The following is an 18,538-nucleotide window of genomic DNA, read 5'->3' on the forward strand; positions in this document are numbered from 1 at the left end:
GGATCGATCCTGTTAGATCGATCTAGGTATGGGAACCCAGTCTAAGACATTTGTCGCTAGTGCAGGTGGACGGAAATGATGAAATTGAAAACTGTTTTAATTAAAGTTTGTTTTTCAACTGGTAAAGCTACCATATTTCCAAGATATTCATCATGATCATTATTAATGTTGTTGTTATTGTTTTTGTTGTTGCTACTGAGAAAGTAGGTGAAAGAGCGCGAGATACTCTCTATCTTTAATCCATGATGTTTCATCTTTTCTTTCTCTTTCTGGCTCCCAAAAGAAATGGTTTATAATTAGGCGGGGGAGAAAGTGAAGGCACTGAGAAAAAATTGATTACACGAACAAATATTTTAAGATCATTAAAATGGCCCAGGAAACTAGCTTCAGTGCAAATTCCTTACGGCATGATGTCTTACAAACTCTGTGGTCATCCTAGGTTTGTTTCCCAGCGAGAGTCTTTGACAAACGGGATCCTTTAGTGTCACAGGATGCGTATCCTGTACAGGTTAAAAGGATGTCTTTGAATAGCTTGCGCTCACATTTGTATTTTAAACCCACATGCAACCCACCCCACGGTGAACTCCTTGGGTTTGGAGGACACCCCCCCCCCCCCCCCCCCCCCCCATTCGTGTGTATATGTATATATGGCAATTAAAAGATTTAAGATAACAGGACGTTGATATGTACCACATAGAGAATTTTAAGCTAAAGATGAACCATGGACAAAATTACGAAAATTCGTTATTATGTCCAAGGATGAGCATGTGATGATACGTTATATGTTCACTACATCCCACGTATTCTTTGTTTTTAAAATCTACATAATAATAATATTTATTTCTTGAAATCATGGCCAATATTGATTCGTACAAACTGAATTATACAATATAGAAAACTATTAAACAAGAAGATAAGTATTTACAGTTGCAGATGAAATTATAAAAAATAATGAAAGCAGCATATGATTAATATAAATAAATTAATATAAATATAAATATAATATATTAGGAGTAATCCCAACTTAATACATAAGGAGTAATCTCTCTCTCTTTTTCTCTCTCTCTCTCTCTCTCTCTCTCTCTCTCTCATGAATTCATTCTAAGTTCGCGTACTTCAGTTTAGTGTCTGTTATAGCCATCAAGTTAACCTCGACCGGTAAACCGCTGTAAGAGGGTTCACCTATCACAGGAAAAAGCTCTTTTCCTATGTTATTTTATCCAGCTAACGGAAAAATAAGCAGGTAAAATTGAACCTACACACGTCACTGGTGAAACATAAGAAAACTAAGGAAGACTGGAAAAGATGTTGCGGTAGCACGGAAATAGCTCCTTGGTGCCTTAAAATACACCTCAGTTGCTCCGGTCGTCCACTTAAACGTGAACGGCATGATGGAATTGTATTAACAGATAACTCCTTTTTTAATGATGACTTGTAAACGTGTCTCTTCTACTTCTTCTTTTTCTCTTTCCCTTCTACTTCTTCTTCTTCTCCCTCTCGCTACGCCTTGCCAGTGTTAAGACTTCCATTTTTTAATCTTTTTTATATTTATTTAAAAATTTTATTCATTCATTCCTTTATTCATTCATTCGTTCCTTCGTTTTTCTTCTTTCCTATTTGTGTCTTTGATCCACTGGAAACACAGAGCTTAATTCGTGATAAACTGATAAGAAAAAAAAACGACCGAGGAAAAAAAACTCCATGCAGGGGACCACGGCATCTAACCGCAGCATTAGTTTCGACATATTTTCCGAATTTTAATCAGTGAAACATATGCTACGCGAAATGCTTGGAGCATTTTTTTCCAGTGTGCTCTTGCATTTCCCTCAATGGCATAGAAAGAAGACAAATTTCTAATTACTCATGATCGAAACCGAAAAAATAGATAGATCTAACATAACACACTCTTAGAAACACTTCATATTAAAAAACTGCTTTCATTTTTAAAAGGCATATATGGAATCATCGTATTTAGGATGGACTGAGGTTCTATCGAGTTTACTTTTTGGCACGGTCTTATTGGCACGCTTGGTTACCTAAACCGACAACTCTGACGTGGTACCAATTCAAATCCAGTTGATCCTTACACCGAGGTATCTGCCCCAGCTGTTACCTCCTTTACATATTAATAATGCGCCAGAGGACGTTTAGTGGTCAGGAGAAAGAGGGGACAGGAATTTTTATTTGACCCAGAGAGAGTTTATAAAAGCGAGATGCCGTAAACAGTTTTTCTCAGAGTTGTTGAAAACGTTGTCACGACTTCTGTATACACAAGTATTCGATCCTTACGATATACGCACTTACAAGAGCATCGGTGAGGCTCAGATTGAAGGTGGATGCAAAGATATTTGTTGGGTGCTTTCGTCATATAGACACAACACGGACTGAGGTGAGAAGACGCGCGTGGACACATATTATTGTTGTTGTTTTATTTGTTTTGTCAGTGGTAACATGGCAACACGGTCATTAGTGAAATCAACACTTCTGGCGATTCTGTTTGTTTTGGTTACGAGCCCGCAGTTGTATTACTGCAAGCCGACAACGATGTTCGATAAAAAACTTAACAAAGACGCAGATTTGGAAAACTCGCCAAAGAGATTTCTCATACCCTCTGCGGCTAAGGGCTCGCAACAGCCACCGGAGACTTTGCAGTTGCTGCCGAAACTTAAATTCCGCGTTCCCCAGGAGAACGTCAGAGACTATCTTCCTCAATTACGTTTCAGCGTTCCTGGACAGCCGGGTTTTCTGGAGTTTGATCCACTGGAAGCTCTACGGGATCAGAAGGACTTCCAAGAAGCCGAGTACGTGTCACAACCCCAAGGAGATCAGCCCTACGTTAAACCTCCCGAGAAACATAAGCATCCCCATGCCGACCACCTGGCCCCGGAGGCCGAGCAAGCTAATAAGGTGTGCAAGTACGGGAATAAGACGTACACCCCCGGGGAGTTGTTCCAGGCCGACGCGTGCACCTCCTGCTACTGCCCACCCGGGGGTGGCACTCCCAAATGCGATAAGCGAGAGTGCCAGTGGGAACCTCACTGCCTTGAGTACGACAAGTCCGAAGATCAATGCTGCGGGGAGTGCATAGACTACGGTTGCCGCCACACGGACGGGAAGATCTACGTTCCCGGGGCTCGGATGCCCCATCGCACGGCCTGTGAGGAGTGCTTCTGCGACATCCACGGCCGCCAGATGATATGTGAAAGCACTACTACCGTGTGTGAGAGACCGCGGTGTGTTGACCCCGTGCAGGGAGAGAATGATTGCTGCCCGGTATGCCCAAGAGGTAATTACTGCACGTCTTTAATTTTACATTTAATTGTATAATAGTATAACATAATTAAGCATTTTATATATATGCACATATACTGCGGGCGGGGTGACCTAGCGTTGTTCTACCCCTTAGACAACTTGCAAAAGAATTAAATTGAGTTTTAGAGAAACTGTGTCAAACGTTTTCCTCCAAGTCTTGTTTACGGGTACTAACATACCGAATGCTATTTGCCTTGATGTAAAAAACACCAAAGTACAAGTAGCCCGGAATGTGAAGTATGTAGTAAGTAGACTTAGCACAGTAAAACGTGATCCCAGGTGAAATATTACTAAACGTTGACTTTGGGGGCACAGGCCGGGGAAGTGGTATACCGGACATGTGCGTTTCGACAAACAGGGTGGTGGCTTTATTGTGGTCAGTTAGTTAATGTCCACAGCAACGCCATGCTCATTTCTTAGCATTTAAACTGACAAGGACTATTACTGGTGTTGATATTTCTATAAAATCTGCCCAAGATGTATCATGTCACAATAAGAGCTAAAGATGTTTAACTAACTCAACTTTTGGACCTAGAAACGATTAGTTAGCGAAGCATTTTTTAAGAATTTTATGCACATTCTCTAAAGTGCATAATTTAGTTAATTTCAAAAACCTACCCGTGTTTCCTATAATATAACTACATTATTTATAACCATTGCACTAATGTCCACACTTGTTGATGCATGTGTTACAAAAGAACCATAAGTGAGATGTAATAGCATTTTCCATCCTCACAAAACGTTGTTATCTCAAACATCAAACCAGAGGATTTTACAAAATACTTAATCCACTGGGAAAGTTCGTACTGCTTTTTTTCTGTTTGTTTTGAGAAACGGTCAGTTGCAGTTTACTGACCTTTTGACATGAAAGACGGTATGACAAGAGTAGGTCAGGGGTGTCAGAGTACGCAGGGGATAAGTTGTAAACAAACGGCTGCTTACTATCTCAAGGCTGGTATCAAAATTTTTATCCATATTTTTCATTGTTTGCCAGTTGCCGTTTATGGCTTAGCATCTACGCTTCAAAATGTACAACAATTAACGTGGGGTGCTTACTCACGATTCCAAATAAGGATTCTATGCTATGAAAAGTTCGAGGTAAATTCCTACAGTTACGTTTACCTTATTCAATATGTTACGCACGATTCCAACATTTTGTACAGCATACCACCAAGCCCCTATCATCAATAGTAGGAACAAAGATCCAACTGTTAACATATCTTAGTTGGACTAAATGTAAATAACGTGGGATTCTCTTAATGGTACCTACCAGCGATTCCAAAACCACATGAACTGTGTTTAAGCTGCCAGGTTTTAATTAAGACTAGGGGGTAATGTAATCCAGTGGTATTCTTTTATGAGTTCTTTTCAGCCCTTCCTTGACATGCAACTGATACCGAAATGCCAAATATGTCTTTTCTTATTTTGCATATTTGTGCCGCTGTGAGTTTCTATTTATATAGGAGGCCGCTGCCAATCAAAATTGAATCTGACAGCTCGAGTTTTTGGCACGTGCTTGGCGCTCGTGGCAGTGCGTGTTTTGAACAACAAAGTTTAAGCAGGCTCCGTTGTAAGGCGAGAACTTCGCGGTGGCTACAGCTTTCCCCCCAGTTACTCCACCTCCCGTTTACTCATTTTTTAACAAAATAACATTCCTGTCAATTTTCCAATCGTGGAAAACCATGTGAGCAACAGCTGACGACAATACATAACGTGCCAAACATTGGGTTCAAACGCGCCGGCGAATTTGGAAAATATTTTCTTTAATTTATAGCCATTTTGGTTGATCTCCCCTAGGAAGGGGAAACAGGTTCACCGATTGTTGACAAGGCTGACAAAAGCAACCTGAAGCATTAGTTTCACCAAGGTTAAGACGGGTAACTTAGTGTGATTGCACTGTGCCTATACTGGGCATAGCATCCCCCCCCCCCCCCCCTCTCCTGTATGTTTCTCTCAGTAGGCTACTTACAGAACTGAAAAGTTATTTCAGTAGCATATCAAGGCGGGATGATACAAAAATCCTATTGTTCTTGGAATTAAAAACCAGTTTCAACGAAAGAAAGTCCCACTTGCAGTTTCTTTTCAACTCGGGAATAATCTTTTGATTTGAACATGCTTTATATTTTGATGCATGCAACGGGAGTATTACTAATCTTCATATTGCTTTCAGTTACCTTGTATTGCTAAAAAGAATGCAATAAGACACCATTCTAAGCATCAAATCACTAGATATTCTTTAGACGGTTAATTGAATTCATAATCTAACAACGCGAGGTGATGTGTTGCTGTTAAAGAAATGCTAAAGTAGATAACATAATTGCATTTTAAATTACTATTTTCGGTATTCAGTGTGTTACTGTATATATATATATATATGATAATTATTTGAAAGTTTTCTTTTTATATATATTTGCATAATTATATATATATATATATATATATATATATATATATATATATATATATATATATATATATATATTTGCAATGTGACTTATGTTCATACCATATCTTTATTCCTTTTCCAGGTCCAAACTGTTACCTTGGTAACGAAATTATCTCCTCTGAAATAGTTGTCCAGGTGGACGAATGCACCGCGTGCCGCTGCCCACGTGACCTCAACGAGTTTGAAAAGTACAGTGGCGGCAAAAACGAAATCCTTGCCATCTGCATGTACCGACCGTGCTCGCCGTGCCCAAAAGGAACAGCCCCGAAAATGATCAAAGGCAAATGCTGCCCCATCTGCGAACCAATTTTTGACAACTCTGTACGAACTATGCCGGAGGTACTGACCTAGAAAATAAAGAGCGACTCTTTAAGTAGCCGTTGGCGTCTTTTCAGATCAAATTTGACGCAGATGATCTCAATATTTCTAAACCGCAGATGGCTACGACCGAGGAAAGTTGTAACCACTGGCTGAGAAATTATTCCATACAGACAATAGTTGTGTGCACTTGCTTCTTTTCATGAGCTGTTTCTTGCTTTAAGGAAGGGCCAAGGGAATAAGAGCAATACTCTTGTCAAAACAGCGAAAAACTTCTTTTCTACTAATAGTATCTTGCAGCACCCTGTGTCGCCTTGACTCACGGATAAATGTGTTTTCGGAGACGCCTGGGCTCCTCAAAGATTTAACACAGAACACGTTGTTTGGTTCTAGAGTGAACCAGCAAAGTCCCTCACCTACATATAAAACTATTTAAGACATTGTGAGGATTTTGAGACACAGCTTACCGAAAAGCGAATGGCTTTATTTGTTATCTGTGATATTGCAATATATTGCACTGTGATTATTGGATATTATCTCTTAAAATGAAGATGATTTTTATGTTGTACATGCAGAGTTGAGAGTTGTTTGAGAAAAATGGAAAAGATTATTGTTGGTTCTGGTTATTTATTTATTTATTTATTTATTTATTTATTTATTTATTATTATCATTATTTTTATGTATCAAAACCAAGCTGCTACATGTATTTGGAGAACACATTTGAATAATTCACGTTAAGAAACAATCAATTTATGAACAAGGGTAAATAAATATAGTTAGTATACCCGTGATTTATATGCGATTAATGGTGATAGGTTCCGAAAAACTCTGAGATCAGGGTGAATTCTATTTTTCTTGAACTAAGTATACTGCACATTTTGACGCTGCTCCCTTTGTTTAGCGAGCTAAGATATTTGAGTCACAGTTTTTCTTTTGTAAATAATAAAGTTTATTGAATCTTTTTAAAAGGGCGTAATTCTGGTTTTATTTGAACTTTGAAGAAAATAAATGATTCGTAGAAAATATGGCCATATCAAGAATGTCTAAAAATGAAGTTTTTTCCGGGTTGTTAGATTTTTATAGCACATACCGCTACGTTGTCGTTGCGCTAAATCGTATCACCTTTGGATATTTCTAGTTGAAATTTATAACTGACTACGATGCTTCAGTCACGTTCACAAATTTGCAAAAAGAAAATTATTCCTAATTACCCAGAATACAAGACAGAGATCATCCAGTGTATTGAAACCAATATGAACATTTAATTGACATCTGCCAGATTCGAGAGCATTTTAAATCGCCAAATTCCAGTAACCAAATTCCTCAAATTCCAGTGACCGAAATGATTTGACGCTTCACACTTTCGTGTATGTAGAAAAATGAAATAAATGAATGAATAAACAAATGGATTTGGCATCTCGCGATGTATGAAATGTCAGACAGGGTCCATTCTGCGAAGGAGTCTCGTTTTTGGCGTATTCACTATTTAGTAGTGTTAGATGTAGGATTGAGTTCTTTATTGGGCCTTTTTTCTCACAAAACCCTAACAATTTCCACTAATGTCACCCGTTCTCTTCACCTTTGGCACAAATAACAAAAATTTTAGCAATGGAAATTGGAATGAATGTTGCAAATTGGGGATTATATCATTTGCGTTCCAGCGAGCGACATTAGCGAACATTACACTTGCACAACTTAACGAAAGGTTAATTGATATTGGGGCTACGGTGATGTGTACTTCGAAGAATATTCCAGTTTGTGGTGTAATAACATTACAAACTACACTGTTTACCATTTTTGAAGCAGTGGTGCGTATTTTATTCGAAAAAAACGGGGTTTCTTCAGTAGTAGACATGCTATCACGTCCACAGTCACAGTTCAAGAATCGAGCAGCGTTTTGAGAATTATAATGCTTTAACAGTTTTCGGACAAACAGAGCACAAGGTGTCTAGTCCTTTAAATGTATTATTTGTCTCCATAACAAAAAAGTGCACTGAACCTACTATATTTTTGGTGTCATCGAAACATTTTAGGCCTATAGCATCTTTAACTGACACATCAGTTTTATGGTTCCTTTACAAAACACTCTATATGTCGCAGAAGGAAGAATGCATGTATGCTAGTACTTGTATGCCCTATATTCTTTACGAACCTGTGATGAAACGAGGGAGAAGTATGAACAGGCTTACAGCTCACAATATTAACCATTAATTAAGTACTAGCTATTTTAACCTTTTAAAAAAGGCCACAGAAAACTTTTTCAAATTAACTTGTGCTCAGTGCAACATGATTCGTGAAATAAGCAGTAGACAAAAGAAATGAAGATGGCTTAGCATAAACAAGTTCTAATGCACGTTAATGTATACGGGGACTGTGTAGAAGAACGCCCCCATTATTGCTTCAATGCCATGACAAGCTTAAACCAAACACTGGTCTATGTGAAAAACCCATGTGTCGATGTCGTGATCAATATATATATTAGTACGTATACATAGTAAAACCTTATTCCGAGGACAATATCGTTTTGCTGTCATATCCAGCCTTCCACAGTATAATTTGGGGCTTCATACTCGCCATGCAGCTCTCCGTCGGTCTGTTGCTGATGGTTCTTTTAGTTGCTTCTTTAGGTACGTGCATTGTGCTATAGATTACCATCTATTTGATCTCTCTCTCTCTCTCTCTCTCTCAAATATTCTAATAATTTTGATTTACGTTTCCGTTAATCTTATTTTGATTATTAGGCCTATCTTTCATTTTGTTTTGCCTTACTCATTTATTTATTTTAATTCATTCCATTTATTTTTACTGGTAATTGTTATTATCGTTATTGTTATTTATTTATAAGGTTTAGTATATGTTCTAATCGTCAAATATCAGAATAAGAATAATGTAAATGTTCTGTGCGAATGAATGTATCTGCTTGGAATGTGGTAGCAGATCCAAGGATAATTTTCACTAGTTGGCATTTCACCAACTGAATGAAACAAACGTAGAACGTAGAACTTTTTTCGAAACTTAGAAGGAACTCCGATGCGAAGGCGACTGGACCAGTTTAGCAAAATGATATCGCATGAGACGGGCCGTTCCTCTCTTGACTACAGTAGCTATGGCAACTGGTGTGGACTTGGGGGAAGTGGGGATCCAGTGGACCCAACAGACGCGTAGGTAGTGTGTGTGTGTTTGTGTGTGTGTGTGTGTGTGTGTGTTTGTGTATGTGTATGCGTGCGTGGGTGTTAGTCCAGTATACATAAAACATATCAGTACACACGAATGGTACACTAGTGTTAACTGTTATACGTGTAGAGAATATGGCTTTTTGTAACTTAAAATCCACCAGCACACTCACAGGTCAGTATGTTCGTTAAAGAAAATTTTATGTACGTAGAAATACAAGAACAATTCTCGGAATTCTCGCTGCACAGATGCCAGATTTTCAAGTGAATTCTGCTTTGTTAAGTCGGAGTTTCAGAGCCGACGTTTATAACCAGCTTCTGCATTGTCGAATTTACAAACATGCCCGTGTGTAAGGTACTTCTAGGATAGAAGATATATTTTGGGTCCTAGGGTACATGTAGTTTGATAATGTGGCACACACTGGATCATAAAAATGTTAACGCATAACAAAATTTAGCAGTGACTCATCTATTAAAACATAGATAATTCATAATTTCCGTATAAACTCACTGTGCTTGTCTTAGTTTATTTTATTAAACCAAAATATCTCCTGACCTTTGTCATTGTCCAGGTGTTGTAAAATACACGATCGCTGCTACTACAACGCCAACCGTGCCGAGTGCAGCGCTTGGGTGAAAACAAAACCATATCTCAACAAGTATCAGTGGGAACTGGGGGCAGGCGGCATCGTTTGTTGTAAGTAGTGGTTAATGCAATTTTTTGGGATTAAATGTGTTTTTAATATATGCGTGTTTATGTGTGTGTTTGTGTGGAGAGAGAGAGAGAGAGAGAGAGAGAGAGAGGAGGATCTTTTTACAACAGATAATGATGCGCATTTGATATACCTTGAAATGTTCGAGATTCGTTTGACGGGATCAATCGCCCTCTTGCCTACATTTTTTTTCTAATGTATTGTTGTTATGCTAAGCTTATTGAGTTTAAAACGACAATTCTCATTGCAGTGGACACCCCGGCGACCTCCTGCATGCGGGTAGTGTGTGAGTGTGACAAGGCGGCCGCGGAGTGTTTTGGTAGACACGTGGCCACATACTCGAAGACGAACCAAGGGCTCTTGAGTAGCCTTTTTGGAAAATGAAAATGATCCCAGCCTTTTGCAGGTGATAGACTTTTAAATTGAAACTGAACTCTGTGATATTTAGAATGCTGTCAGTTTGGATAATGCATAATAAATAAATCTGTCAGGTACTCCTGCAAGTATGATTTTTTTCTTGATAGCGACATCAAAAACTTTCAAAAGCAAATATTCCATGAGGATGAAATCTGAATTGCACGATTTGCAGTGAATATGAAGATACGTTATAATAAAGGTGAAAGTAAAAAAAAAATTATACTCCTCTAAATTCGATTTTTAAGCGCATAATGATGAACTTTTTAAAAAGTTTATTCTCAAAAAACGTCAGAAAAACAAATAGGCCTATAAAACGCTGGCCTTGAACTACGCAAAGAACCCGACTAATAGAAGGTCATTCTATAGAATACATTGAAAAGGTCGTCACGACTTTTCTTACCTCATTCTCTGAGAACCGCCAGATGTCTGTACCTCAGCAGTGCAGTTATCTGCAGGTGCGTTCAAAATAGAGTAATTTCAGATTGAAGGTCGCCATCAGAAGACCGGATTCTGCAGGCGCAATTGACAATTTCTGTAGCCTGATGATCTGACGACGCGAGGTGGACCGATTTCTCGTCTTAAATAATTTGAAAGAGAGCGCTGCTTGTCGCGTGGGCGAGGTTAGCAGGGATGGTTTCACGAGCAGAGTTCATTACAGGGTCAGTATTCACAAGCATGCAGGCCAACAGATTAGGGCTAGTTTTTCTCGTCGTCCTAGGCAGCTGTAAGTACATGTATAGGTGGCTTTTTAAAAAAGATAAGAAATGGATTTGCTGAATTCAAGGGTGAGTATGATTTAGGAAAGGGGGGGGTGCGTGAAAGGGGTATTTTCTTCATTTTTTCTCACAGTGCTCTTATAATACATATTTAGCATAAGTTTGCCTTTTTCTTATTAGGCAATATGTTACCGTATTCTTGCTATACATCACTGCCTTTCAGTTAACATTTATATACTTTTTTATTGTATGTAGAAATAAGATGCATGTAATTGAAAAATGACATGTATCTTATTTCTACATGCAATTTTTTATTTTGTAATGTTTTACGCTTGTGTTTTATTAATATTGAAAAATATCAATTTGTTTATTTTATCCTTTCTTAAAGCAGCTTTGGCGCTTCCTGCAAACCGCCTACACAAGCGCCGCCTGGACGAGTTCGGAGTGATGATTACGCTATTGACCGGTAGAGGCGCTCTTGACTACGACGAGTACGGGAATTGGTGTGGGCCTGGTGGAGATGGAGAGACTGTGGACGACATAGACGAGTATGGCCGATTCATTTATATGCATGTTTTATCTTATTTTAAACAGCGAGTTCTTATTTCCATCCAACCCGCAGTTTTTTCATAATTAATCGATTTTGATGCAGAAATATATTTTATTCACGTTCAGAATGAGCCCAGGTCAATCTTCTGTGCAGTCATCTGTTAATGTTTTTAAAATTAACAGAAACGCCCAAAAATGAACAATTACCATACTGTCTTATAAACGTTTAACTAAACCCTTGTGCCTATTGTAGCTATTGCTGTTTGTAAGAATAGCCACCGGTCTAGCAGTTCACAACTGACTGATAGATTTAACTTCTACTTTTTTTTTTCAAAGTTATCTGTCTGAACGAATTGTTATCTGTCTGAACTACATGTACTCGTCCGAGTAACAAGTGGGCTTAAAAACTGATTAAAAAGAATTATATTATTCTTTCACCCAATTTGCGGTGACATCTTTTATGACAGGTGCTGCAAGTCACATGACAATTGTTACGAGCGCATCGGTCACAACGAGTGTCACATGCGTTTTGTACCCGAGGACTTCCGTACCTACCTGACGCATTACGGCTACAAAGTAGGCAGCAGCAACTCCATTATATGCAGTAAGCGCATACCTTCTTTATACTACTTCATTCTTCTCCAAAAGCTGAAACTTTTTCTCTCTACACTTTAACTACAACAACGATTTAATCCACATGTATGGTATTTATATAAATTTTGTCTTATTGACATTTTTGCAACAACGATTTGGTCTATACATTTAATTCTCAAATGAAAGATGATTTTATTTATAATGGGCAGTCCCATGCTTATCCCAAAATGTGGTCACATGCAACAGTGATAAAACATCTATGTTGATAAATAAGGTCTAATTTCAACCTGGCAGGTGTAAAGATATACATATAAATTATAGGTGCATTGTTTTAAAACGACGAAGAATATATAGAAATGAGTGCAAAGCATGATGGGCCGAGTTATTTTTCTATTCATTAAATTATATGCCCAACTTTGAGATCGTCTGTAGTCGTAGTTGTTGCAATGGTATTAGCTGTAGTAGTAGTAGTAGTAGTAGTAGTAGTAGTAGTAGTAGTAATAGTAATACATACGTAGTAGTATTAACTTCTATTTATTTATTCATTAATTTTCTCACATTCCAGCGGATGACCCTGTGAAGAACGCCTGTAAGCGTAGTCTGTGTGAGTGCGACAGAGAAGGCGCAATGTGCTTTGCTCGCTTCAAGGATGCGTACAACAGCGACAATCGTAAAGACAGCCTGATAGGAAAGTGAAGAAGATTAAACCCTTTTCATGTACTTTGAATGTTAAGTGATAAGGCTAATATATTTCTTGAATCTGGAAAAAACGTATACTTTTTTTTTAGTTTTTCTTTATTTTGAACTTTTAGACGGTAAACAAATAAAAATCTGCTTTAAAAATGACATGGCTTTCATGAACCGCATAGATACTTAATAATAATAATAATAACCGCATTATTTAAACCCAAATCAGCTGGATTCTGCTAGAAAGAGGTTGAGTCTAGAGCCCGATATCTTCGACAAACAAGATCAGTAAAATTGTTCACCAATAGATGACGCAGTCGCTATTCACGAATAAATCGGCTGTTTTGGACAATATGCTGATGTTGTGACTTGTCCGACTTTCTGTTAGTAATTTGCCTTATTTTACACAAACAAGGGACAGGCACGTGTAACGAAGACCCTTTTTGCCATTTCAGCAATATACCAGTTATTCGCTCTCAAAAGAACCTGTTCACGTTCCTTATAATGCAAAGGAGGGTTTTGATACGATGATTTTGTTTTCTGATTTTCTTCACAACTGCAAAAACACAACGGTTCCTCACAAGGCTTTCATAAAAAAATGAATTCGTTTGCTAAAAACTTCTCCAATAGTCTTTAACTCCTATAAGCTTGTAATTTCCGATGTGACTTATACCAGAAAACATTTGCAAATCGCATCTTCAAAGTTTCCATGAAATGGGACAAATAATTTTAGAGGATAGTTTTCATCGGTTTAATAGGAAGAAAATTGACATTATTTGTTTGGCTGAATTTGTTTAATTGCTGTCGATTGCAATTTGTTTCAGAATGCCCTGAAAATGTGTGTATCCGAAACCCTTTTTTCTTTCTTTCTTTCATTAAAATTTGCCTGTCGATGAGAAGAGCCACGACAGAGATATGCTGATACATGTACTTATTTCTGCCCTTTGTAACTATTCGTACAATAACCACTGGGACCAAATGACGCCCCGGTACTGGCCTCCCCCCCACCCCCCCTCCCCCCCGAAAAAAAAAACGCATACGAATTCGCCTTTGAAGAATTCTAGTTCGTATATCTTGATGGTATTTACTACTCTAATAGGACTTATTTAGTCTGGCACCCAAAAAAAGGACCCTAATTGCTGTATATTTCAGTATAGATGAGGTAAAACGAGACTCGGTGCAAAGATATTAAATGGAGATCGTCTTTGCCGGATTGTATCTTATTGCCATATCGACTACTGAATTGCGCAAATTCACCAATTTACAAATACAGACTAATTTATCAGACTATCCGAGCGTTAGAGCAAGGCACACATAGGGACCATATTGGGAGTTGTTCCCCAAGGGAAGAGCGTGTTGCGTTTCTTTGTTAAGGCAAACACCTACATTTTGTACCATCCCACAAAAAGTGATATATCGCTGATACCTATCCTGTGTCTAATACTTTTATCGCCAATATCTTCAAATTTCCTGACGCATTCCAATTACTTTAAAAAATGGATCAATATCCGCGATGTAGTCTTAAGCTTCAAGATATATTCCAACTTCACAAAGATGAATCACAAAGATGAATTTAAAAAAAAAGACGATTCACCCTAAAATAAAGTTATAAAAATTCGTGGTCTACTGTAAAATAAACTAGTAAGCAATTATTGTTTATATCCCAAACAGAAAAAAAAGATAATTTCATGAACGGAATAGGTCTATTGAACGGCTGTCCGAGAAGGGGTTATCAATTTCGTTGTCGTCTGCAGTGGGCCGGCTGTTGACGCACGCGGGTGAAGTGAAGGTCATCTTGATCTTGGCTTACGTCCTTCAGATCTCTCTCTGCCTTTGAGCTACTGTCGTGTTGTATTAGATAAATCGCTCACTAGAATTTTCCCTTAATTCCATATTCCATGACATGACATTTTTATATTCAGATATATAAACTTATTACTGAAAATTGATAACTGTGTAAGTGTGTGTGTGTGTGCGTGTGTGTGTGTGTGTGATAGAGAGTGAGAGACAGACAGAGAGGGAGAGAGAGAAATGGTGCGTGCGTATGCTCTAAAATGAAACATTTTTAATATGCATGCTTTTTAAATTTCCTTCTTAGTTTATTATATCAAAGTAAAGCTGTCCACAAGGCAAACGAGATTTTTTTAACCAGAACCTATAAAATTTAACAACATTTTAGTGCTATTTCTCTTGGCGTTGGATATTGATGATTTAAGACTGCGTATAACTGATAGGTCTGCAAATGGTCTCGAGGGAGAAATCGCGAGATCTAGCATTACCATTCCCCAGCAGAATCAATCAAATTATATGAAAAGATCACCATTATTTAATTTTTGTCTGATACAATTTTGTTCGCGGAGGCAGAGATGTAGAAAGCTGTAATCTGAGCTGCAGTTTTGTTAAGACGTTGGTTTAAATATTAGTTTCAAATTTCCATGAAAATGACATGAATACTTTTACACTCCTATCTTTCAAACTGAAGAGGGGGGCAGGGGGGAGGGGGGGTCAAACAGTCGTTAAAAAGGTGTGTGTATGTGTGTGCATGTGCGTGAGAGAGAGAAAAAGAGAGAACACTTTAGGAAAAGCGATAATGACAGGTTTACTAAGATCTTACGATCGAGATCTCGAGATTTTGTACAAGAAACCAGAATTTTCTGAGTTTATTTTTGCAGCGAAATAAGCTATTTCAGTAGTCAAAACGGCTGCCTTAATTTTTGTTTCATTTAGTGTTTAGTTATTGACAAGCTGGAGAAAGCGATAGCCAAGCCACCAGTTATGAATGATCTACACTTGACCAAAAAAGTTCGGAAACATGAAATCATTTTCAATAATTAAAACACTATGTAATGTAGTGAGGAAATATTTTGTGTATATGATAAAGTAACGGTGGGCGCATTATCCATCCTTATTTGGTGTAAACATTTACTTTAACTCATATGATAATTTTTTATCATTATTCAAAATAACGGTGTTTCTGAACTTTTTTAGTCTAAAGTGTAGTTGCTGACCAGTTCACGTGGTGGTCTTTGTGGCCAGTGGTCAGTCAGAGCGGTCAATTAGGAACATGAAGGGCAGATTTGATTTACTAGTGGATTAACTCGGGATAAAGCGGATTATTGAACATCTGTCTGTTCAGTGATTGCGGTACTTCACGACTGAATGAGCAGAAGATCGACTACAATTTGAAAAAATGAAAAATTCTTTGAAAGACCAAGAAGGGTGCTTTTAAGGAAGAAAAAAAAGATAATCAATTTTGCCTTGGACATAATAACGAATCATCTTTGAATCTTGCGAAGGAGTAAACTTGGTGGCCGCCACAGAGAGGTTCAATTTAGATAAAACGCTTCAAACGTCAAGTTAGTGCCGAATTTTTTTCGTTTGATCGAGAAATTCCCGTGATGGAAGTAAATGGACATATATGTGAGTTTATCTCTTTCAAACTGACAATTATTCGATGGAGCTTCCTCCTCCTCCTCCACCCGACGTCGATTTTTCCCGAAGTCTAGACTACAACCAAAGACACAATATCTGTCGAGTTGATCTTTTAAGAAGCCAAAATCCGCAATGTTTGCCGGCTCCATTGAATGTCTCTGATGTAATAAAACGTTCCCAAAGTCTCGATTTACACCTAGTTAATTGTGATTAATAACAGTGGAGGGTATTTTGAAGACAGATACCAATTCCCAACCAATTCCCGCCGTAACAATACAAGGGCCAACCAGTGCCTGTCTTCACAAGACTCATATTTCCAACATAACGGAGATGTTTTATATGAATTAATCTAATTAAAACTCAAAACAAAGTGAAGCTGTCTAGCAGTTTCCTGGATGCATTAACCCATGCAGATACATATACTTATCAGATAAATGTACATGACTCGCATCTCCGCATCTCAACTGACTGCGGGGAGGTGAATTCATTTTTTATTCCGACGGGAGAAAACACTTACACTTATACCAATCAGAAAAGGAATAAAGATAACAATTAGTTCTGTGTCCATATTTCTACTTCACTGTTTGACTTTCCTTCCTTCCTTCCTTGGGTTAAATGGCTCTCTGTCAATATTTTTTTCTGACGCGCTATGTCTGTTTGTCTGCCACACGTTTTTTCAATAATTGTAAAACAACTCTCTTGACCTGAGGTATGTATTCAAAATTTAGTTAGTTTCTATTCTGTAAAAGGAGCATCAGGGAATTAATATAACCAACATATTCAATTATTGAACATAACTGGATATTAGACTTAAATAAATAAATATTCTTTAAAATTATTATTATTATTATTATCATTATTATTATTATTATTATTATTATTATAGAAACTTTATAACCATTTAGAGTACTAAGGCTGTACAACCAAAGTCGTTTTGTGAATTACCAGTATACTCGTACCTGTCTAAATCAATTAAAACATGTTGAGAACTTTCAAATCAAAATATAACTTATTCCAGCACGATGCACGAACATCTAATTTCAGTATTTGATTGAGAAGTTGTTACAGTTGAAGAAAGCGGAATTATTCTATTTCACCGGAAAACAGACACATTATTTTTACAATAATATCATAACAGTGTAAATAGCATCATTATATCGCCGAGTGACCTTATCCCGACCCCCATTTCCGTAGATCAGGGGGAGGACAATACAAAGTGAAAAAGTCCCATCGATTTCAATGGTTTAAGGTTCAATACAAGCCGAACACCCTGAGTTTACACGGAAGTCTCAATCAATCGACTAGTTTTACTGCTGATGGTTGTATTCCAGGTGCAATAACGTGACAGAGAGTCCCCCACTCTAGAAAGATAGAAAGTTCGCTTTCCATTCATTTGCACAGGTAAGCCTCGTCCTAGATTTTGGCCCACTTAGGTCAGGCTAACCCTAACCATTATAACTAAATAGAGGGCGGACTTTCTGTTACGCGGACCCTCAGTTTCGTTACACCGGGTCCAGAATGTAGCAGGCAAAGTTTCAGAGATTGCTGGGAACTCTTTAATCTTTAATCAGCTTCCTGCTGTTGGTAGTAGTACGTAACATGCTTATGACATACTCTCCACCAGAGGTACTCCAGCTGCCACAGAATTGTAAGAAATTAAATATATAATAATTTTAATAATAATATTATAATTTCATGACAGCTAGAGATCCTTTAGCGGAGAGTACTGATGACAGAGTCCAGCATCTAAATAAAATGCAACTCGGGGTTAGTGTTTCCACAATTACTGGTACGTGGAATGACTTCGCTGTTTTCTCCATAATGACCACGGAATGTCAGGGTGCATTTCATTGATGGGCGCACTCGTTTTTGGATAGATATCCCACATTTAATGACAGGTGCTCAATTAACAATCTGCCTTTGGCTCATGGCGACATTTTTTTTTTTGCAACTTCGATTTTTATATTAATAACTTAGGCACAGACAAGGACAAATATAGCACCTGTCCGGAAATATCTGGCCGCCCACGCCCCACACACCTATTGTTGACTCTATTTGTATATTTTAGTTCTTTGTGTGTATACGGTTAAAATAGATACTGTTCGTGGAAGCAATTACGGGATGGAATAAACACGTTGTTTGAGAGTAAGCCGGTGTTTCAATCACGTCTTAGTGGAATA

At 37.9% G+C, this 18,538-nt stretch overlaps 2 protein-coding genes across 3 annotated transcripts; both read left to right on the plus strand.

Moving 5' to 3' along the window:
* Positions 1-1,966: 1,966 nt before the first annotated feature.
* Positions 1,967-7,045, plus strand: LOC106177598 (extracellular matrix organizing protein FRAS1). Its single transcript, XM_013560431.2, has 2 exons — positions 1,967-3,286; positions 5,841-7,045. The coding sequence occupies exons 1-2, from the start codon at positions 2,452-2,454 to the stop codon at positions 6,107-6,109; spliced, it is 1,104 nt and encodes a 367-aa protein (XP_013415885.2). The 5' UTR covers positions 1,967-2,451; the 3' UTR covers positions 6,110-7,045.
* A 1,518-nt stretch (positions 7,046-8,563) lies between these two features.
* On the plus strand, positions 8,564-13,085 carry LOC106172295 (basic phospholipase A2 caudoxin-like). Of its 2 annotated transcripts, none has more exons than XM_087003014.1 (7): positions 8,564-8,704; positions 9,097-9,238; positions 9,823-9,947; positions 10,214-11,104; positions 11,485-11,644; positions 12,113-12,249; positions 12,805-13,085. In XM_087003014.1, exons 4-7 carry the CDS (start codon positions 11,011-11,013, stop codon positions 12,933-12,935), a joined length of 522 nt encoding a protein of 173 aa, XP_086859140.1. In that variant the 5' UTR covers positions 8,564-8,704; positions 9,097-9,238; positions 9,823-9,947; positions 10,214-11,010; the 3' UTR covers positions 12,936-13,085. The 2 variants fall into 2 exon arrangements, with proteins under 2 accessions (XP_086859140.1, XP_086859141.1); XM_087003015.1 differs by having other exon boundaries at positions 11,488-11,644.
* The last annotated feature ends 5,453 nt before the right edge of the window (positions 13,086-18,538 follow it).

The sequence above is a fragment of the Lingula anatina genome, chromosome 2 (assembly GCF_051362555.1).
Source record: "Lingula anatina isolate TDL-2025a chromosome 2, LinAna3.0, whole genome shotgun sequence".
In the NCBI taxonomy this organism is placed as follows: Eukaryota; Metazoa; Brachiopoda; class Lingulata; order Lingulida; family Lingulidae; genus Lingula; species Lingula anatina.

What these genes read in the sequence shown, in the direction of transcription:
- LOC106177598 (XM_013560431.2), top strand. Translation starts at nt 2,452, where the DNA reads ATGGCAACACGGTCATTAGTGAAATCAACACTTCTGGCGATTCTGTTT. An exon ending in CTGCCCGGTATGCCCAAGAG is followed by an intron (nt 3,287 to 5,840) that starts GTAATTACTGCA and finishes TTCCTTTTCCAG; the next exon opens with GTCCAAACTGTTACCTTGGT.
- LOC106172295 (XM_087003014.1), top strand. Translation starts at nt 11,011, where the DNA reads ATGGTTTCACGAGCAGAGTTCATTACAGGGTCAGTATTCACAAGCATG. An exon ending in ACTGTGGACGACATAGACGA is followed by an intron (nt 11,645 to 12,112) that starts GTATGGCCGATT and finishes CTTTTATGACAG; the next exon opens with GTGCTGCAAGTCACATGACA. An exon ending in CAGCAACTCCATTATATGCA is followed by an intron (nt 12,250 to 12,804) that starts GTAAGCGCATAC and finishes CTCACATTCCAG; the next exon opens with CGGATGACCCTGTGAAGAAC.